The 22,827-nt window shown below is 36.7% G+C and overlaps 1 protein-coding gene across 6 annotated transcripts in view; it reads left to right on the plus strand.

The window, feature by feature from the left end:
• Cnot4 (CCR4-NOT transcription complex subunit 4) overlaps positions 1-22,827 on the plus strand; it is a 112,153-nt gene that overhangs the window by 57,565 nt on the left and 31,761 nt on the right. For 3 of the 6 annotated variants that reach the window (XM_028866105.2, XM_028866107.2, XM_028866110.2), the window contains exons 4-9: positions 3,022-3,108; positions 3,860-3,961; positions 4,645-4,770; positions 8,320-8,453; positions 15,919-15,976; positions 21,987-22,236. In XM_028866105.2, the coding sequence (XP_028721938.1) occupies positions 3,022-3,108; positions 3,860-3,961; positions 4,645-4,770; positions 8,320-8,453; positions 15,919-15,976; positions 21,987-22,236 (757 nt within the window). The remainder of the gene's footprint in view (positions 1-3,021; positions 3,109-3,859; positions 3,962-4,644; positions 4,771-8,319; positions 8,454-15,918; positions 15,977-21,986; positions 22,237-22,827) is intronic. The other 3 variants (XM_028866106.2, XM_028866109.2, XM_028866111.2) reach the window with 1 other exon arrangement.

The following is a 22,827-nucleotide window of genomic DNA, read 5'->3' on the forward strand; positions in this document are numbered from 1 at the left end:
AGACAGTCTGTTGCCCACATTGGCCTTGAACTCCTGAAAACCCCTTTGCCTCAGGCTTCTGTGTTGTGAGCTACCACACTTAGATTTTTATGTAATTCTTTTCACTTAATGTTAACACAGTTAATTTTTTTTTTTTTTTTTTTTTTTTTTCATTTAAAACCTGTTGAGTACCTACACCATGCCGGGCACTATGTAAGACACTGAGCATACACAATACACAGAACAGCACCTGCTTATTTGCAGAGGTAACAGTCCTCTGTGAGGAGCACTGTGCTGCTTTAGTGACACACGGGGATAGCAGCAGACAATTGCAGGGAAGGTAATGCTCATCTTTGCGATCTTTGGGCTAAAGTGTTTGCTGCGCAGGGAATGTCCAAGGGTTTCTGAATAAGAAAGACCTCTTTCTGCAATCTGAGTTCTTTGTCTGGAAGGTTAGCTTTCAGTTGTGAGATGTGGTTGGGGCAGATTGAGTGGCACTTAATCATGAAAGGTTTGCCAACAATGTTGAGGAGTTGCATTTAATCCTAAAGGCAGTGAAAAGCTGTTGAATGTTCTCAAGAATAGAATGACATGCTAGATCTGTGCTCTGGAAATACCATTTTGGCTCTCATATGGGCATATCAATGTAATTTTATAACTATTTTGTTTTGTCATGAAGGTGTTATGCCCAGATGTTTACCAGAAACTATTTCCATAAATCAGTGGTCTTCAACACTTCAACTCTAAAAGTGGTTCATAAAAAACTAACATTGTATAAAATGCCTTCTTTTTGTTGTTGTTAGATCCCATTTGTTTGCACTTTACTATGCATTCTTGTTTGGTATAGAGTACTTGAATCAGAATGTTTTGGGAAAGGACGTGTATTGATAACTTGCCAAAGCCCCCAAATTACTTCCATTTTAGTAATTCAATCAGAATCCAGAACCACTGCTGCTCTTGGTTGAAATATTACCTGTCTTTTTCTTCCATTTCTTTCCTTTTTAAAATTTTTTTAGTTTTTCCAGACAGAGTTTCTCCGTGTAGTCCTGGCTGTCCTGTATCTTGCTTTGTAGACCAGGCTAGCCTCAAACTCACAGAGATCTGCCTATCTCTGCTTCCTAAGTGCTGGGATTAAAGACATGTGCCACCACTGCCTGTCTACCTATCTTTTTCATAATGACTTAATTTTATTGGGCCAGTCAACAGCATTTGACACAGGCACTACTGCTCCCCAAATAATGGTCCCCTGAGTTTTTACTCCTATAAGCCTCTACTCTACCCCATAGCCAAATAGATTGTATCCTTCATTGTCTTACAGTAGTCTTCTGCTTTTCTTAATCAGAGTAAAACTCAAGTTCCTCATAAGGGCCTGCCTACTACATGACCTTATGGCAAACTACCTGTCTGGCCATGTATGCCACTGTTTTTGTGTTGAATGAAAATGAGACAGGCTTCCTTGGGCTAGTGTTCTCCCCTGGGCCCTAAATGCTATTGTGTCAGGTGGGATTGTTGCACGAATCCTAGATGGTCTTATAATAAAAACCCAGAGTCAGATATCAGGGTGAAAGCTGAAAAATCAGAGAACAGAACAAGCTACAGCTACCACCTCTTACCTCATCAACTCCTCAGCCTGACAGAGCCTCTGCAAGATCACCAATTCCTGTCTCCTCCTGTCTTATATTCCTTTCTCTGCCCAGCCGTATCACTTCCTATCTCAACCTTTCTAGTGCTAGGATTAAAGGTGTGTAATCCCAAGTGCTGGAATTAAAGGTGTGTGCCCCCACTGCCTGAGCTCTGTGGCTAACTGTGGCTGGCTCTGTCCTCTGATCTTCAGGCAAGCTTTATTTCTTAGATTACAAATGTATCACCACATGGGATGCCTGTATTCCAGTTTCCAGGAGACAGCATATGTTTTCTGGAAGAGAAAAATGAAACACCCGTAGCGTATAACTTTTTTTGTTTGTTTGTTTTGTTTTTCGAGACAGTGTTTTTCTGTGTAGCCCTGCTTGTCTTATATTGTTCTATAAGTCAAGGGGTCTGGGTAGGTAAAAAAGTGGAACCTTTTAGTCAATTAAAATTGCCTGTGTGTAATCTTATAAACACCCCCAAAAATAGTGTGATTAGTGTGTATTATGTTGAAAACGGTTAAGAATTAATGGCATAACATAGACTGTTCATTTGAGAAAGAGGTTGCTGTCTGTAAAGTTCTAGGAAAAGACCAAAATTTAATGTTGAGGGAGTTCCAACTCATGGAGAGGTTTAGTATCATATAATATTCTGATCACATTAGTTAAGGTTATGGAAGTTTGTAAGAAAATCTAAAGAGCACTGTAGTAATCACAAAGTACCAGAGGTGAGAGAGAGGCGAGGCCAGGAAAACCCCAAGAAGGGACTAAGGCACTAGAGGAAGAATGTCAATTGGTTTTCTAGATAGAACTTAGCACTAACTTAGCAGGAGAGATTGTGAGGAGGGATGATAATCCACGAGATACTTGCAAAATAGTGAATTTACTGACATAGGAAATTATACACATGGTGATAATCATAAAGTATAGAAGATCGAGGGGATGCTATTAGCATATTTGGAATTTATAAGCAGGGCCTTAGTGTAATAGACAATAGATTACAGACATAATTGTCATTGCTTATGTCTGTTCTTTGCCTCTCTGTTCTTATATATAATTTTGATCATTGTTTTGATCATTACTGCCTCATAAAAATCATTTATTGGTGACAGCACAGTTTCTGTGAAGGCAAGATATTGATGTAGACATTAGAACATAGTAATGCCGAACTTAAATCTCAGTTCCTATTTAGTGTTTAAAAAAAAAAAAAAAAAAAAAAGAATAGCTCTTAGTTAGGCCCTTAAAATATCCTGTGAGTTAGCCACATAAATGCACTTAGAAGGTAGTCACATTAATTAGAAACTTAAAAAATTACCAGTGTGCTTTTCACTTACAAGGGATGGTAAATGTCCCCATTATAAGGATAAAGATGATTAAAGCGGGGACAGTTTATGCCTTATTTCTTCTTCTTTTATAGGTTTTAAAACGACCAGAGTATTTTGGGAAGTTTGGTAAAATACATAAAGTTGTCATCAATAATAGCACATCATATGCAGGCTCACAGGTAACTCATTATAGGGATTTTTGCGTTTCCTCCCTATGGTCTGGGCTTGACCTGGGCTGTCAGAAGGAAAATTTGCTTTCTGCAATCAGAAAGCTTGAGGGTCAAAGGAGTTATACAGTGTAGTGACCTCTGTTGGTGGGCTGGGGAGTTTGTATGTTCATTTGATCCCTCAGGACTTAGAGTGAATGGCTGATGGAATAAGAGGGAAATAGAAAACCAAAGTTTATTGAAGGGGTTAAGGGGTGGGGGTGGTTACCACGCAACCTGATAACTAGATAATTATTTATAGTCAGTATTAATTTTAGATATTGAAAACTTAATACAGCAGCTTTGTTAAACTGGCATTAGTTAACAACATGTACAGATCATGTTTATTTTTGAGAGTATTTACTTTGATACAGTGTCTTTAAATCTGACCTTTTAAAATTTCACTTCTAAACTTCTTTGTAACTTTGATGAGCCTGTCGAGTTACTTTTGAAAAATAGGGGGTGGGGGGAGGAAAGATACTATTTTATTTATCTATGTTATAATCCACTTTAGCTAGATAAAGTTCAAGCATGATTACTTTTAAATGAGCTAATAGAAGGAACAACATTATATCAAAAACTATTCTAATTATTACCATTGTTATTAACAATGTCAGTAGTAAAATAAAAACTTTTAGAATTCTTAGGCAGGTTGCAAAAGAATTTTATTTTTCAACACTAATTTGAAACTAACAACAGTGGAATGGGATGTGCTTTGCTTTAGGGTCCGAGTGCCAGTGCTTATGTAACCTATATCCGGTCAGAAGATGCTCTCAGAGCAATACAGTGTGTCAACAATGTGGTGGTAGATGGCAGGACACTGAAGGTAAAATGTTTCTCTTGATTATTTTCAGTCTTTTAAGAGGAAGTGTTAAGATTAAACAGTAGAGGAGTACCTGGCATTTAAAAGGTAACTTTGAGGGCATTTAATTTAAAGGTTGTCTTTTTGGTTTTCATACCAACCTGTTATACACAAATTATTTAGTACTAAGTAGGGCTCTATTTTATTTATTGAGTGGGAATGCACATTATCTAGAGGATAATACTTTAACATTTTAACTCATGTTTTTCTTATTTTATGAAAATAGAACTGTTCTCATCAGAAATGGGTAATAGTTATGATTTGTTTATGTTTGGGCAAATAATCCCAACCAATGTAAATGAAGAAGGATGTCATCCTTAGAAAAAGGAATTTCCTTTCTTTCTTCTATACCGAATTACTTATAAACATGGAACAGGCTTTTCTCTGCCCCTGATGCCTAGATAAGAAGATTTGAGTTTGCAAACTCGGGAAACCATTCACTTGGATGTTTTCTCTATATCTTCTAAGTAAACATCTACAATAAGTCCACCAGTTCAGCTCCCTAGTGTTCTCAGTCATGCTTGGTTCTGTCTGTGTTTCATTTTAGGTAAAGTAATAAATAAAGGAAATTAATCATGGAAATTGACATTGTGGTATCAATTCATGTTTTGAGTGTTCTTTCCCCTGTTCCACTCTTCTTCCTACAGGCGTCTTTAGGTACAACAAAATACTGCAGTTACTTCTTAAAGAATATGCAGTGCCCAAAGCCTGACTGCATGTATCTGCATGAATTGGGAGATGAGGCAGCCAGCTTCACTAAAGAGGAGATGCAGGTAGTAAACTCATGTGAATTACTAGTTTAGTACAAAAGGAATTACTTTTAAAGTTAAAATTATAAAGGCAAAAACGAAGATTTGAGTTTATAAAACCGATATTACTTTAAAGTAGCATTTCCAAAGTGTCTCTTAAAATGTCTCTTCTGTGGACATGGTTCCAATAAGAACGAACCTGTGGTCAGCTAAGTCAGAAGACGGCATTAGTAAATCAGCAGATTGATTTGTTGCAAAATGCTCCAGAGGTTTAATGTGCCAGCTTGTATTCAAACAGGAATCTGACTGACCACAGGAAACACTTTGGGAGTCCACTTAAAGGAGAATGTCAGCAATAAGAAAGCCAAGGAGTTACAGTAATTATTAGTTGGGATTTTTTGTTGTTGCTTTTGTCTGTTTTGGTTCAACATCTACTCTTTATAGAATATTCTAGAAAATAATAGTAATCTGTCCAATGATGCTGATCCCATTTTTAAGCTGTGACTCTCCTTTGAAAGTGTCCACAGAGTAGTCAGTGCCCTATAAAAGGTGACTTGAAGGCTTAATATCCTGTCTTCTTTTTTACGTTTCCTTTTCTCCTGTCTCCTTTCAATTTGTAGTATAAACATGCTTTTACAAGTAAAAATGTTGACCATACGGCATATTAAAATGAGGATTATACCAAAGCACAATGCTGCAGTTCCCTTTTGTAGATGAGGACTTCAGATTGTTGCTGTGGACTTTTGCAGGAATACTTCTCATTTAGAAGGTGGGGGGCATTCATTGCTACTTTTTATTCCAGGTCAAACTAGAAACTATATGAGCTTCTTTAAAGGCAGATTGTAAACAGCATGAAGCTTTGTCTCTTTTGACTTGGAGTTAATGCAGATTAAGTCCCATTCATTATAATAACCATGTTGGTGATTTTTGACAACATTGTCTTTGAAATTAAAAAAACAGTGTTTAAAATAATGATACTCAACAGGGCAAACAAAATACATCTTTGTTAGTTAATAACTTCAAAAAGTTTTGTTCATGAGTGACTTTTTCTTTAAGTGAAACTTTGTTTTTTGAGTGTGTGTGCATATATAGGGCGTATAAAGGTGTGTGCAGGTGCCCTCCCCTGTGCATGCACCTGTGGAAACCAGAGGTACACAGAGAACATGAAAAGTCTTTCTAGATGGCTCTCCACCTTAATTTTTGAGATAGGGTCTGTTTGGTTGATCTGAGACTGGCTGACCAAGGAGTACATGGTATCATACTGTCTTCTCCATACTTACTCTGTTTTGTTTATACACACACACACACACACACACACACACGGCCCCAAACTCAGCTCCTTGTGTTTTTACAACAGTACTCTGCCCACTGAGTCATCTCCCCAGCTCCTGGGTTAGCCTTCTTGGATGAAATCTAGATAGAAACATTTCAAACTGCATTTTAAGTTGTGTCTATATATTTAACACTCACCTGCTATTACAGTGAGAGTTTGTCTAAGGATTTCCAGGTCCAAGTTGATCTCATGTAAATCTGTTGTTCAACAATAGGAGAAAAATGCATGTGGTGAAATTTTTTTAACTGCCTGAATGAACTGCTCCATAATCACTTATATATCAGGCTGAGCCATAATAGCTCCTGAAGTGTTGATTACAGAAAGAATTTTCTAGGTGGTTTATGTTTTAAAGATATAAAATTCACATCAAAATATATTTTTCTTATCTTAAAACTCATTCATAGTACGTTCTTTTTACCTGAGTTTTAAGATTATTCTGATAGTTCCTTTGCTGAAATATTTCTCAGTATGGAAAGAACATTTGAGTAAGTTGTATCATGGCAAAACCAAAAACCATCTTTCTTTGTTGCTGTATAACTCAAAATTGAGTAACCAGCTTGTGTGTCAGAGTAGGGAGCAGTGCGTGTGCTGTACGTGATGCAGTTTGTGCTAAGTTAGATGATAACCACCCTCACTTCATATTTTGATTTTATTTTATTCTCTTGTATTTCCATTTTGCCACAGTATATACTTAAATCACACAGTTTTAATGTAGTTGATATTTCCATCATTAAGTGAAAAGTTCTTTTCGTCAAGACACATAAAGAGATGGTAAAAAGTACTGAGAAGTCTTTTCATTCCATTTGTTTTTGTTTACAGTTTGCTTCTACAGTGATCCTTGTCTGATTTCTCCTGTACCATTTGTGACATTGCCTTCTGATAGAAAGCTACCCCAACCAACTAGAGTAAGGCAGTGTTTCTGGGATAGGTAGTGAGTGCCAGCAAGATTTTCTGTAAAAGGCCAGCCTAGTTAAGTATTTTGGGATTTCTAGACTGTGCAGCACCTGTCACTGTGCTCCACTATCTTACTGTGAGACTTCACTCCAGTTTTGTAGCAAGGAAGTGGATAGACAGTGTATAAATGAGTAGCCAGACTGTGTCCCAGTGAGGCATTGGGACACAAGGAGAGACTGTCTGTGAACTGCTTCTTCCTGGTTTAGAGTAGTTGAAGACATTCATTTTTATTTTGTTATAGGTAGGGAGAAAGTAGAGAATAAAATCAAATTAATGGCATTTTTATCTGGTGTCAAGATAAAGAAAAAAATGTAAGAAAACTGGATTCATTGTGCTGTTGATTTCTAAATAAAAGCAGACATCTATTGATAAATTTTGTTTAATCATCAGATGTTCCGGTTTCCTTCCAATTGCTGTGACAAGCAGCATGACCAAAAGCAATTTATGGCAAGAAAGGGGTTTATTTCAGCTCACAGGTTGTAGTTGATCTTAGAGGGAAGTCTGGGCAAGAACTCATGGAGGAATGCTGCTTGCTTTCCTGCTGACCTGCTTATCTATAGCTAGTTTCCTTTTATAGCCTAAGAATGGTACTGTCCACAGTGTGCTGGGCCAGGCTCTCCTACATCAGTTAACCCTCAAAATTATTCTCCACATCCAGGCCACTGATCTGGGCAATCCCTCCGTTGGCATTTCTTTCTTAGGTGATTCTAAGTTGTTTGTATCAAGTTGACAATTAAAGCTAACTGGGGCACCAGAAAACTCAGTAGTGACTGCGGACTTAGTTGTGTGAGAGAAACTGCAAGGACTTTAAATGTTTTATTGTATTTATTTAGTCAATTATTTGTGTGTGTTCACATGTGCATAAATGTGTGCACATGTACACATGCCATAGCACATATGTGGAGGTCAGAGGATAGCTTGTGGGGTTGATTCTCTCCTACCATATGTGTTTTTCAGGGATCAGACTCCAGGTTGTGAGGCTTGCCAACAAGTGTTTTTACCCACTGAGCTGTCTCAGTGGCCTCTTTCTGATGCACTGATGTGGTGACATTGTTCTCTACATACAGTTCTGAGGGAATGCTTTGGTCTGTGGAACATCTGTAGTGTATTTGGCTGGAAAAACTTGTTGGTCTAAAAGTTTTGTAGCATCATCCCGAGGTTTCTTTGGCTCTGAGAAAACTCTAATGTTCTCTTTATGGTACCTTTAATAATTAGAAAGTAGCCAAGCATTTCATACCAGATTGTTTTTTGAATCCCACTGCAGTTTTAATTTCTTCTTTCATTAGGCGGGTAAACACCAAGAGTATGAACAGAAGCTACTTCAAGAATTATATAAATTAAATCCCAATTTTCTTCAGCTATCTACGGGTTCAGTTGATAAGAATAAGAACAAAGTGACACCATTGCAGAGGTATGATACGTAAGTACTGATTAAGTACTAATACTACTCTAGTGAGATGTCTTTCCCTCCTGTTTGTCATTCTTCTCATTGTGTATGCATTTTTTAGACAGAATTCATAAAAAGATCTATCATTTATGCACCATTTTCAGCTATATATAAATGTCAGGTCATAGTTTCTGAATATGGTTTTTATTTTATTTTATTTTAAAATAGGGTCTTATAAAGTAGCCTTCACTGTCCTGGAACTCACTGTATAGACCAGGCTGGCATTGAACTTAGAGATCCTTCTGCCTCTGCCTCTGCCTCTGCCTCCTGAGTCCTGGGATTAAAGGTGTGTGCTACCAGGCATGGCTAAATTTGAATTTCTGTTGCTCACTGCTCCTTAGTAACCCTAAGCTTCTTAATGCCTTCACTCTGAGCTCTTATTTACAGATGGGGACAGCCTTTCATGTTGAAAAGAAGTCACAGAGCTGGATACAATGCTCACATCTCTAATCCTAGCACTTAAGAGGCTGATGCAGGAGGGTCACAAGTTTAAGATCACAGTCTGGGCTAAAGAGCAAGTTCTTGGCTTTTACAAAATAAGAACCCTGTTTTGGTAGGGAAAAAGGAAATCAAGGAGGGTTAGATATTGAAAAGCTCTTGCCACCCACTTTAAGGTTCTCCCTAACATAAAGGAGAAAGCATATTATAAAGAAAAAAGGTAGTCATCTGAAGGATTGTGTGTTCGGGTTATAAATGTGCACGGCTGTTTAGTCTAGGGGATCACTGGTGTTACATCCTGTGATGAGAGAGTGTCACATATTTAAAATCTTAATTTGGGAACAGACAGTCTTCCTGTCTTCAACCTTTACATGGTCTGGGTGGTACATATTAAATGAGTGTTTAAACAGATTATAATTTGTAGTACAAAGTCTCATGATGATAGGATTTTCATGCCTTAAACTGTAAGTTTAAGTTTTGCTGTAAGCTGTCAAACATTATACAGTTAAATAATAGCTATGATTTTACTGTATCCTATCTAAATGTTCTTTAAGTGATATTTTAATGTCTAGCTTTAGATAGTAGAGTCCTGTGTCTAGTAAAATAACCAGCTTTCAAATGTATCAATAAAAATTACACAGATTATTGTCAGAGTCTTTCTTCAAACAAATTCTTGTGTTTAAAATTTTAAAGCAACTGTCTATTTTCTTTAATACTGAAAATTATTTAAATATTAAAGACTAGTTAAATGTGAATATTTCTTACACATTTATACATCATGGGTATATATATGTTATATACATATATAAATAGATGCCAGCATAAAACAAAATCACTGTGTAGTAAATAATGGAAAGTTTCTTTATGTCAAAGTTAGGAATAAAAGCTAAGTCCAGCCATCTTTTGAGTTGAACAAACTGACCCCCTACTCTTTCTAGATGATGAACCATGTGCTATTGCTCATTACCTGCCACTTCTGTGGTACTTGATAAAAGAATGAGATTATTGTAGTAAACATTTCTGATATACTCAGCATTTATATACATCATTGGTCTTATTAAAAACAGTTTTCCTGCATGACTAAGTTGCTTTGAAATGATGGGATACAAGTGCTGAGAGCAGGAAACGAAGCCATCAGTTGTAATGCATAAGGTTGGGTATTTTATGGCTTGGGGCTATAAGATGTAGATTGAGACAGTATTTGTGCAACAGCTGAAGATTATAAAAGGAATAGTACCTGGTTGGGCTACTGTGCTGTGGACACTGATCAGGCCTAGTGGTAAGAATCACAGAGTATACATTGCACAGTGTAGGTGGTCCTGGCTTGATGTGGCTCATGTAGTCCATGTAGGAAAATAAAGATGTCAAGTTCAGACTGAAGTGAAAGGAAGATGTGAATGAAAATTTGCTTATTTAATCTTAATAGTCCTGTATGGAAGATAGTGTCATTATTACTTCAGTTAAGAAAACTAAACAGAGCTAAGTGTTAACATGTAGTCCACACAAATGTGCTATAGAGACCAGATTCTGACCAAAATCCCTGTCACTTTAAAGACTAGACTCACCACACTTTGCTATCATTTAAAAGGCTTAAACTATGCCAAAATTTTAAAGGAGGAATTGCTAGAAAAGAAGTTAATGTCAGTCACAATCATTTTTATTAAGTAAAATCATTTGACTGAAAATCTCTTGTACTTCATTCAGAGTTGTAACTTTCAAATAATTGATAGCGTCTAAGCTTCCTTCAACTGCAGATAGAGGGCACTAGTATACTATAGTAAAGATATGGAAAGGAAAACTTCTATAGGAATTTATCAGTTTTATTCCATGGAGAGGAAGTGTATATTGTCATCATCACCACCACCACCATTGTTGTTATTGTCATCTTTTTGTGGTATTGTAGATCAAATCCAGGGTCTTGTGGGTGCTAGGCAAACAGTTTACCACTGACCACCATTTCTAACTCCCTTTTGAAAGAGCATGGCCATATTTGTACTGAAAATTACATGTGCTCTGGTAGACAGGTGCCATCTGAATGCCTTAGTAATTGAATAGATTGGGAGGAATTATTGCATTAATCCTCTTTGGATTCCTTGGCATTCCTTGGTACCTTTAAGTGTCAAAAGAGGCACCAGCGATGGTGGTGGATGCCTTTAATCCTAACACTTGAGAGGCAGAGGCAGGTGAATCTCTATGAGTTAAAGGCCAGCATGGTCTTTAGAGCAAGTTTCAGGACAGCCAGGACTACACAGAAACCATGTCTTGAAAAGCCATTTTTTTTTTAAAGTGTAGTGTAGTTTGAGAGTATAACATACTCTCAAGCAGAACTTGCTAAATCATTCATAGGTATGAAGATACTCTGTGAATTCTGAAATTTTATGTAAAATCTTACATGTTCATTGTGTTTGTGTGGAGGCATTGCTGTGTTGCTAGCTAGAGGGCTAGAAGTGAACTTGCTAGTAGTAGAAACCAGTGATTCTTAGAGTACGGACAGGAGCCACAAAAGTGGCCTGCATTTTAGGGATCTCCAGGAAGACTTTCTTCTCTATATTGTAGACAAGTGATTTACAATCTCCATTTTTATTTTTTGCATAAAGCCCAGAGCTTTTTATTAGTAATTGAATGGGTAAAAGTCTGCTAAACTAGGATACTTAAATTAAAATTAGTTAATTGCGAGGGGTTTGGTTTTCTGTTTTGAATTCTGTCTGTATTTCAGTCCCTGTCCTGTTCTGATTTATATGTAGTTACTGCACATGTGCATTTATAGTGGGGAGCTATTAAGTCATCTGGAAATTCGTGCCCCACTTAAGTTGACTACAGTTAAAAAAAGTTACTAGAGCCAGTGATCTAAAGGATTTGTTTAGAAAGTTAGATGTGAATAATGGGACCCCCACTTCAAAGTAACTAGTACCAGAGACTCAGTGGCAAAAGTGAGGCAGTTTATGACCTTGCTAGGTAGAGCACCAGCTCAGACCAAGTGACAGGTAGGCTGATTAAGTACTCTTAACTATTAAGTGCAAAACAGTCATTCTTATGTTCCCAATGAGGGTCCTGTTGCCCTCTTCACCATTTGAGTACCCAGGGAGGCACAATCTTCATGTTGCCTAATTTTTGTTACCCACTGCCTTCAATACATATACTTAGTCATGTAGCATAGTATGGCCTGTATTTTTCCATCCTGAGATTAAACTTTAGTGTGGTCTTGGAGCAGTCAACACAAACATATCTCCCTCAACAAAACCTTAGGTTTGAGTGAAAGGTAGCTAAAAGGCCTAGACAGACAGGCACTAGCTGTTTGGACAGGGAACCCAGTATCCCCTGTTTATCTAAACCCTAAGCTCTGTTAAGGCACTTTTATATTAAAAGTGGACCATTGTATTTTGTTTCTCATTGAATAAGTCAAGAGAGGGATGGTTGAAGAGAGGCTGTGAGGGCTGTAGGAAAATAGCTCAGCGGGTAGGATACTTGCCACAAAAGCACGAAGACTAGAGTTGAAATCTCTGCACACCTGTAACCTTAGCGCTGGCAGTTAGGAAGGGGACACTTGATTACTAGTAAACAGCTTTGAGTTTAATGCACAAATAAAAATGCAGATTATGCATCTTTTGTCCACAATAGAAGAGGAATGTCTGTCTGAAGATAGATAAAATGATTTCTCAACATCAGCCTAGCTTCAGATTCATTAAGACAGGCTCTGTCTCAAGGGAATATGGTGGGAAGTAATAAAGTTAGCCTTCCAGGATCCTCCTCTGGCCTCCGTGTGTGCGCATAGGAGCACACAAAGGTGCATGCACCACTCATAAAGAAATGCACGAATAACATGTTTTTAAAGAATAAGATTCTTGGGGTCCTTATTTCCTAGAATAGAAGGCACATCAAAAAAGCAATTGTGAGTTTAAGTCAACTTTAATATAATATCTTTTTGAAAGTTAAACTTCATTACAGAGACAGAATGAATAAATGGAGGCTTTACCCATTGTGTAGGAAGGCTCGCCACATCTTTAGATGTCTTTCAACTTCATTATTAATAATTCTTAGCGTGTGGTGATACAAGCCTGTAACCCAGCACTTGGAAGGCAGAGACAGGTGGATCTTTGTGAGTTCAAGACCACTCTGGTCTACATAGTGAGTTACAGGATACCAAGACTATGTGTAGAGACCCTGTCTCAAAGAACAAAACAAAACAAATTATTTTTGTGCATACCAGTGGAAATCAAGGTATTTATTTTTGTTTTATGTTACGTAGTTCTAGGTTTGTGAGAAAACCAATTAAAGCATTTGCCAGCTACAAACACTTCACCTTTGCTGAGGCATTTGTTTTCTTGCCTGTAAAAAGCTAATTATGCCATTTAAAGTTGGCCATATTTAAAATAGCATAGTAGTAGTTTAAATATTGATGTATATTTGAAGCTTATACAAAATAAAATGCATTCTGTGAAGACAAGTTTTCTATGTCAGTAATTTAAATATGTCATTTGTGGTATCAAACATTTAAGTATCTCCCAAGGTTTTTAAGACTTTGGTAAACACGAAAAATTAAAGTGAATTCATCTAAATAAACTTATTCAGATATAAGGAAATATATTCATTTAGAAGCAGAGTGTATAAGCTTTTATGTATATAGCAACATGCCATTGAAATTTGGAATTGTCCGTTATTATATTGGCATCTTTATATATATTTACCTTATGTTTAAAAATGTAACTAAAATATACTGTTTTGAATTTAATAAACCAGGGAACTAAACCCTCAATTTTTTTTCTATTCCATTTTTCAGTACCCCTAAGTGAATTTTTCCTTGGTCCTTCCATTGTATAATGGTCTTATGTTCAAAAGATGTTTTAAAACCTCCATCAAACTATTTTTTGGTTAGTTAACATTGTCACTAAGGGACAAAGGAATGTAAAATCCTAAGCATTGACTTGGTAAGTTAGGAGAGGGCAAAATTTGTCTCAATATTTAAAGATCACAACAGAGGCCCAGTTATATGACTTACACTGTTTGTTTACAGATAGTTTTGAATTTTGGTCTCTATATATTTAAAATAAAATATTAAATTTAATCTTGACTCCTTATAGTTGTCAAATCTATTAACTTGAGAGACTTAGGAGACTTGATCCCTTTTCACTGTGTCCCCTCTCTAGTCCCTCTGTTGTTAGATCACCATTTACCAGGTGTCCCATTTTGCTTTCTGCTGCTGACGTAAACACCATCAGCAGAATTTTGCAACTTGAGGAAAAGCTTATGGCTTACAGTTCATCATGAAAGGACATCAGGACAGGAGCTGAGGCAAGAACTGAAGTAGAGCTCATGGAGGAATGCTCCTTATTGGCTTGCTCTTTATGGCTCACTTAGCTTACAATACAACCCAAGGCCATCTGTCCAGGAGTGGTACCACTTACAGTGGGCTGGGCCCTCTGGCATCAATCATTAATCAAGGAAATGCTTCATAGACTTTCCTACAGGCCAATCTGATGGAGGCCTTTTCTCGGTTGAGGTTACCTCCTCCCAGCTGACCCTAGCTTGTGGTCAAATTGACTAGCACACCAGGTGTTTGATCTTGGACTGGGCCAGTCTCTTTAGAGATAATAACATTATGCCTTATGTTGTCTATTTTATTTATTTAAGTAAAATAGATGTGCTTATATATTTTGCTTTTGAAGAGTTCCCCTGCTCTTGATTTCAACTGTTCAAGTTAATTTAAAGATATTTACTCTTGGAATAGCACTTAAAAAATGTTAACAAAACTTTGTTATGAAAATGTGTTTATAAATTTTATCTATCGGGTTTATACATTTTTGATATGTTATTTATTTATTTGTGTGTATGTGTTTGTATATGTGAATACATGTGGTAGAAAGAGAACTGACTCCAGCAAGTTGTCCTTTGTCCTTCATGTGCAGCACATGCACGTGTGTGTACACACACACACAAATACATGTTAAAAAAAGGTGTTGAATATTGCTAATTTCCATCGGTCTCGTTCTTCTGGCCTCTGTCTCATTTTCTGTCATTATTTTTGTTAATTCAGACCATCTTTTGGTTTGAACCAATGAGTTCAGAATTATATGAAGTCATTTGGCATACACTATTCCCACCTTTGATGCTCTTCTCTTCCATTTCTCCTTTTAGAGTGTAGGTCTTTTCAGCATTTTCTGTTTAAACAATCTGATAGCTGACTGTAGTGTACAGCTGTTAGATTATCTAGTGTATCTAGCAGCATCTCTGTAGAACATATGCTTAGGACTCAGGTTGGGTAACAGCCCTTAAATTTGTTTAGAGCAATTTGTTTGTGTGTTTCTGTGCACATATTTGGGTAGTAATACTTTGCTTCATGTTTGAACTAAGTGGAATTAGTTATAGAAATTATGTAATTAGGTTAGTGTTAGGGCTTTTTATTTTGTCTTTGAATGAGACACCTTAAAACGGACTTCAATTTACAATTTCTCTTAACCACTGTACTATGTTTTCTCTGTATGAAGATAAATGTTAATATTTTTGTTAGAAAAAATTTATTTTTATTAAAGTATGTATCATTTATCTTGCTTTTATGTGTAATATACATGCTTGCCTTCTCTTCCTAGAGATGGGATTATTATTCATAAGACGTACTAAAAGAAATGTATGGATCCTAATCGCCTGTAGTGAGCATTTCTCTACTTTTTGTCCTCTGTCAAACATGTAGAAAAATAAGTTAATCACTGTTTCTTTTTGTCATTTTCCCCTTCTCCATTAGCCACTTATTTTTGGGGACTAATTAGAATGTGAGTTTCATAGGGCGAAGAGAAGGTTGAGACCTTCCCTTTTATGTTTTGAACCCTTAATATTTTACATATGGTCTTGCATCATAGTACCTCAAAAATATTGTTAAGATGACAAAATGTTTATTCTTTTTACTTTGGGGAGTTTTTGTGGGGTGTGTGTGTGTGTGTGTGTGTGTGTGTGTGTTAGTGTTAGAATGACTTACTCTTCCTTTTACTCAGTTTGTTTTCTTTTACAGCCCCATTGACAAACCTTCAGATTCTCTCAGTATAGGGAATGGTGATAATTCCCAACAGGTAAGATTTCATTTATCTGCTATAACCTGAAAGCAAAGCATTTTTAAAAACACTTTTTTATTTATTTAAAAAACAAAACAAAACAAAAAAAAAACGTTTGAAGCCGGACGATGGTGGCACACACTTTTAATCCCAGCACTCAAGAGGCAGAGCCAGGTGGATCTCTGTGAGTTCAAGGCCGGCTTGGTCTACAGAGTGAGTTCCAGGAAAGGCTCCAAAGCTACACAGAGAAACCCTGTCTCAAAAAACCAAAAAAAAAAAGTAAAGAAAAGAAAAGGGCAAAGAAAAAAATTTTAAAAATACTTTAAATACCGACATAATTTAAAAATACCATAATGGACTGCTTTGTTAATGTATAATAGCTAGCTTCTTTTCTGCATAGAATGTATAGGGCATAAGTTGGTTCCCCCCCCCCCTTTTTTTTTTGCTCCACATCCTCTCCAGCATGAGCTATCATTTGTGTCATTGCTGACAGGTAGGTGTAAGATGGAATCTCAGAATTGTTTTGCTTTGTATTTCCATTATGGCTAATGACAATGAATATTTCTTTTAAGTGTTTCTTTCTTTTTTTTTTTAATTTAATTTATTTATTTTACATCCTCACTACAGTTTCCCCTCCCTCCTCTCTTCCCATTACCTCCCCCCATGACCCCCAAATCCACTATTCTGTTTCTGTTCAGAAAGGGTCAGGCCTCCCATGAGTATCAACAAAGCATGGCATATCAAGTTGTGGTAAGATTAAGCACCTTCCCTTGTATTTAGGCTAGGTAAGAAAACCTAGCATAAGCAATAGGTTCCCAAGAGCCAACCAAAGCATTAGGGACAGCCCCTGCTTCCATTGTTAGGAGTACTACAAATAGACCAAGCTACACAACTGTCACATGTCTATGTTGAGGGCTTAGGTCAGTCTATGCAGACTCCCTGATTGTTGCTTCAGACTCTATGAGTTCCTATGAGCCAGGTTAGTTGTGTCTGGGTTTTCATGTGATGTCCTTGACTCCTCTGGTTCCTACTATCCTTTCTCCCTCTCTAACAGGTTTTCCTAGAGCTTGGCCTAATGTTTGGCTGTGGGTCTCTGTATCTGTTTCCATCAGTTACTAGATGAAGGCTCTCTGATGGCAATTGGGGTGGTCACCAATCTGATCACGGGAAATGGCCAGTTCAGGATACATACCCACTATTGCTAGGAGTCTTAGGTAGGGTCATCCTTGTAGATTCATGGGGGTTTCCCTTGCATAAGGTTTCTACTTGACCCTGAGAAGCCAGTCATCTCTTTCAGTACTCTCTCCCTCCATTCACCTCCCCAACCTGACCCCTCAAGTTCCCATCCCCACTAGTCTGTGAATTGTAGCATGATTATTCTTTACAGTAAATGTCCACTTATGAGTGAGTATATACCATGTTTGTCTTCTCGGTCTGGGTTACCTCACTCAGGATGATTTTTTTTTTTCCTAGTTCCATCCATTTGCCTTCAAATTTCCTGGTGTCATTGTTTTTAACAGCTGAGTAATACTTCATTGTGTAAATATACTACGTTTTCTTTATCCATTTTTCGGTTTAGGGGTATTTAGGTTGTTTCTAGGTTCTGGCTATTACAAATAAAGCTGCTATGAACATAGTTGAACAAGTTTCCTTGTGGTATGATTGAGCATTCTTTGGGTATATGCCCAAGAGTAGTATCACTGGGTCTTGAGATAAATTGATTCCTAATTTTCTGATAAGTTGCCACACTGACTTCCAAAGTGGCTGTACAAGTCTGCACTCTCACCAGCAATGAAGGAGTGTTCCCGTTACTCCACATCCTCTCCAGCATAAGCTGTCATTGTGTTTTTGATTTTAACCATTCTGACAGGTATAAGGTGGAATATCAGAGTCGTTTTGATTTACATTTTCCTGATGGCTAAGGATGCTGAACATCTTCTCAAATGTTTCTTGGCCAGTTGAGATTCTTCTGTTGAGAATTCTCTGTTTAGGTCTGTATCCCATTTTTAAATTGGTTTATTTGGTATTTTGGTTATATGGTATCTTAGTTTCTTGAGTTCTTTATATATTTTAGAGATTAGCCCTCTGTCGGATGTAAAGTTGGTGAAGATCTTTTCCCATTGTGTAGGCTGCCATTTTGTCCAATTGACCGTGTCCTTTGCCTTACAGAAGCTTCTCAGTTTCATGAGGTCCCATTGTCAGTCTTAGAGTCTGTGCTACTGGTGTTCTATTCAGGAAGTGGTCTCCTGTGTTAGTGTGTTCAAGGCTATTCCTACTTTCTCTTCTATCAGGTTCAGTTTAACTGGTTTTATGTTGAGGTCTTTGGTCCATTTGGACTTGAGTTTTGTGCAGGGCAATAGACATGGATCTATTTGTATTCTTCTACATGCCAGCATGCAGTTATGCCAGCACCATTTGTTGAAGATACTTTTTCCCACTGTATAATTTTGGCTTCTTTGTCAAGTTAGTCTCTTCTTAATAACAAAAATTACATTGATAACCACATACTATTGTAAAGTATCATAATGTACCACTATCTTTCAAGTCAGCTACAGCTTTTTTTTTTTCATTTTTACTTATTTATTTTTCTATTGTCAGCTTGATACAGTATAAATTCTTATCCTAATAATGAAATGTTTCACTAAGGCTTGCCCAGTGATTGAGTAAAACCAAAACTTACTATAAACCAGTCATCCTAGGGTCCCCCTGCTATATAGCCTCCCTGGTTCTGTGGGTTGCAGTCTGATTGTTCTTTGCTTTATATCTAGTATCCACTTATGAGTGAGTACATACCATGTTTATTCTTCTGGGTTTGGGTTACCTTACTCAGGATGATATTTTCTAGTTCCATCCATTTGCCTGCAAATTTCATGTTGTCATTGTTTTTCTCTGCTGAGTAGTACTCCATTGTGTATATGTACCACATTTTCTTAATCCGTTCTTCAGTGGACATCTAGGTTGTTTCCAGGTTCTGGCTATTACAAATAGTGCTGCTATGAACATAGCTGAGTATATATCTTTTTTCAGTGTACTGGATTTATGTTGAAGTCTATGATCCACTTGGACTTGAGTTTTGTGCATGGTGACAGATAAAGATCTATTTGTAATCTTTTACATATTGACATCCAGTTATGCCAGCACCATTTGTTTAAGATACTTTCTTTTTCCCATTGTATAGTTTTGGCTTCTTTGTCAAAAATCAGGTGTTCATATGTATGTGGATTAATGCCAGGGTCGTCAATTCGACCATTGGTCTGTACGTATGTCTTTTTTTTTTTTTTTTTAAACCAGTACCAAGCTGTTTTTATTACTATATCTCTATAGTAGAGCTTGAGGTCTGGGATGGTGATGCCTCTAGAAGTTGCTTTATTATACAGGATTCTTTTAGCTATCCTAAGTCTTTTGTTTTTCCATATGAAGTTGGGTATTTTTCTTTCCAAGTCTGTGAAGTTTGTGTTGAGATTTTGATGGGGATTGCATTGAATCTGTAGATTGCTTTTGGTAAGATTGCCATTTTTACTATGTTAATCCTACCTATCCATGAGCATGGGAGATCCTTCCATTTTCTGATATCTTCTTCAATTTCTTTCTTTAGAGATTTAAAGTTCTTATCAAAAAGGTTCTTCACTTGTTTAGTTATTACCCCAAGGTATTTTATATTATTTGTGGCTATTGTAAAGGGTGATGTTTCTCTGACTTCTTTCTCAGCCCTTTTATCATTTGTGTATAGGAGGGCTCCTGATTTTTTTGAGTTAATCTTGTATCCTGCCACTTTACTGAAGGAGTTTATCAGCTGTAGGAGTTCCCTGGTAGAATTTTTGGGGTCACATGTATACTATCATATCATCTGCAAATAGTGAAAGTTTGACTTCTTCCTTTCCAATTTGTATCCCCTTGATCTTTTTTTGTTGTCTTATTGCTCTAGCTAGAACTTCAAATACTATATTGAATAAATATGGGGAGAGTGGACAGCCTTGTCTTGTTCCTGATTTTAGTGGAATCAATTTGAGTTTCTCTCCGATTAATTTGATGGTGGCTAGCTTGCTGTAAATTGCCTTGATAACCACATACTTGTACAGTATCATAATGTACCAGTATCTCTTAAGTCAGCTACAGTTTTTTTTAAGTCACAAATTCTATAAAATAGCTTGAAAATCTGTTTATACCTTGTATATTTTGAGTTGACATTAAATTTTTTTTAATGAGCTAAAAGTAATTGGGGCTGGATGTTCTTGCAGAGGACCTAGGTTTGATTCCTAGTACCTATATGGCTCACAGTCATCCTACCCCTTTGTTCCATGGGATTCAGTACCCTCTTTTGACCTCTCTGGATACCATGCACACATGTGGTGCATGCACATACACACAGGCAAAACATTCATAGACATAAGATAAAATAAACCTTAACATTTTTTTTGTTAAAAAACAAATTAAAAGTAGTTACAAGATATAATCTTTAGCATATAATCAGTGTTGATATTTTTCTTTCTCTTTTTTATTTTGAGACAGGGTCTTATTTATAAGCTGATTTTGTATTTGCTCTGTAGCTGAAGCTGGTCTTGAGTTTCTGAGTCTCTTACCTAAACCTCCCAAGGGCTAGGTTTACACACTTATATAACATGCCTAGTAGTTTTTTCAACTCAGATATATCTAAGAATCATAATATTTTGTACCCATCATCATATTTTGGTCACATCATGTTTTGATACTACATTTAGAAAATTCTGTTTTAGAAAATACTTAGGTTTTTCAACAGTTAGAAATTTTACATTATTTTCTCTTCTTCTTGGAATATAATATACCTATTTCTATTGTCATCACAAAGTTTTAGCTTAATGCATTATACTTCTCATAGACAAATGTAAGGCTCATACGGCCTGAATCTGTACCCCAGGTACCCACATAAAAGCTGAGTGCAGCTGGGCAGTGGTGGCACACACACCTTTAATCCCAGCACTTGGGAGGCAGAGGCAGGCAGATCTCTGAATTTGAGGCCAGCCTGGGCGACAGAGTGAGTTCTAGGAAAGGTGCAAAGCTACACAGAGAAACCCTGTCTCAAAAAACCAAAAAAACTAAACAAAACAAACAAAAAAATTAGAAAAAATATGCAGTAGCATATATCTGCAACCCAGCATTGGTAGAGCAAGGACAGGAGAATTTGGCACAACTGCCTAGATGATCTCCAAGTTCAGTAAGAGACCTTGTCTCACAAACTAAAGTGGAACATGTGTAGGAAGATACCCAGTGCAGATTTCTGTTTGTATGAACTTACACAAATGTACACATACTCATATGAATACACACAAACACACCAAAACAACAACAAAACCCCTCAACACCCCCTTCCCCTATACACACACAGAAACCCCACAAATAAGCTTATATATTTTAACTGAAATGTGTTTCTATGGCAAGAGTTGTTTGTTTGTTTGTTTTGGTATGGTGCTGGCCATTGAACCTAAGGGGCCTTACTTGTACTAGGCAAGGCTACAATTATATTCCCAACCCCATGAGAAGGATTTAAATACTCTTTTCCCCCTGTTGACTTTCTATTAGTAGTATTGAGTTGATCAAACAGCATATATCGGAGTCATCTCAGAATAATTTTTCATGTATGAACATTGGTAATATTAAATAAACTGCAATAATATTAGTCACCCTTTTCATTTTCCCAAGACATTTTGTATAAATAGTGCACAGATAGAGGAGGAGAGGTTTATACTGTCCCTCAACCATGGAAGTAAATACTATAGAATCATATAAAGATTGAGCTTTGTAGTAAGCATGAGGTTTTCTTTTTTCCTTTTTATTTGTTTGATTAGTTGTTTGTTGCTTTTGCTTTTGATGCTGGGGATTGAACACAGGGTCTTATCCATGGTTATATTCCCAGCCTCCAGAATTTTTTTTTAACGATTGTTTGAGAAAAACTTGGTTAGATCTTCTTTATGTTGGTTAATTTATTGCAGATGTTTTCAATTGTGGTTTATTACAATACACACTTAGTTTGACTTCTTCCTCTTTCTTTTAGATATCTAACAGTGATACGCCTTCACCACCACCTGGTTTATCAAAATCCAATCCCGTCATCCCCATCAGTTCATCCAATCACAGTGCAAGGTCTCCTTTTGAAGGGGCAGGAACAGAGTCACAGTCATTATTCTCAGACAATTTTCGCCACCCCAACCCTATACCAAGTGGGCTTCCTCCTTTTCCCAGCTCTCCACAGACACCCAGTGATTGGCCTACAGCTCCAGAACCACAGAGCCTCTTCACATCAGGTATGTAATTACCTAGTATTAGTAATCAGACTCATAGAAATTGAGAGACTTAATGGGATATATTTTGGTTGATATACTTCTGTCTTGTTTCCTTTCAACTCCTTTTTTAAAAAAATGTAAATTATTTAAACTACATTGTATTAGTTGTGTTGCCTAGAAATTACAGCGTTGGAGAACAGATTTTTCTATGAATTATTTGTTTTTATTTAAAATAATAAAAAAAATATTATTTTCTCAAATAAAAACAAACTGCTCTGGCTGGGCATGGTGGCACACGCCTTTAATCCCAGCAGAATTAAGCCAGATCTCTTGAGTTCTAGGACAGCTAGGCTATACAGAGAAACCCTGTCTCAAAACCCAAAGGGAAAAACAAAGTAAGTTACTGCTCTGAGAGTTACTTAGGAATTAACATTTTACGTCAGATTTGTGTTTACATATTCAAATTTAAATCTTCCCCTAATTGTCTGATTGACAAATAAGTAATTTATTTAGTGGTAAAAGCTAAATTCTGTCTCTTTTCTGCTATTCTATTTTTAAAAGTTTTGACATGGTTTATATTTGTATGAGGTTTATACTTTTACTCTTTTGGAA

This window comes from Peromyscus leucopus, chromosome 3, assembly GCF_004664715.2.
Source record: "Peromyscus leucopus breed LL Stock chromosome 3, UCI_PerLeu_2.1, whole genome shotgun sequence".
NCBI classification, from domain to species: domain Eukaryota; kingdom Metazoa; phylum Chordata; class Mammalia; order Rodentia; family Cricetidae; genus Peromyscus; species Peromyscus leucopus.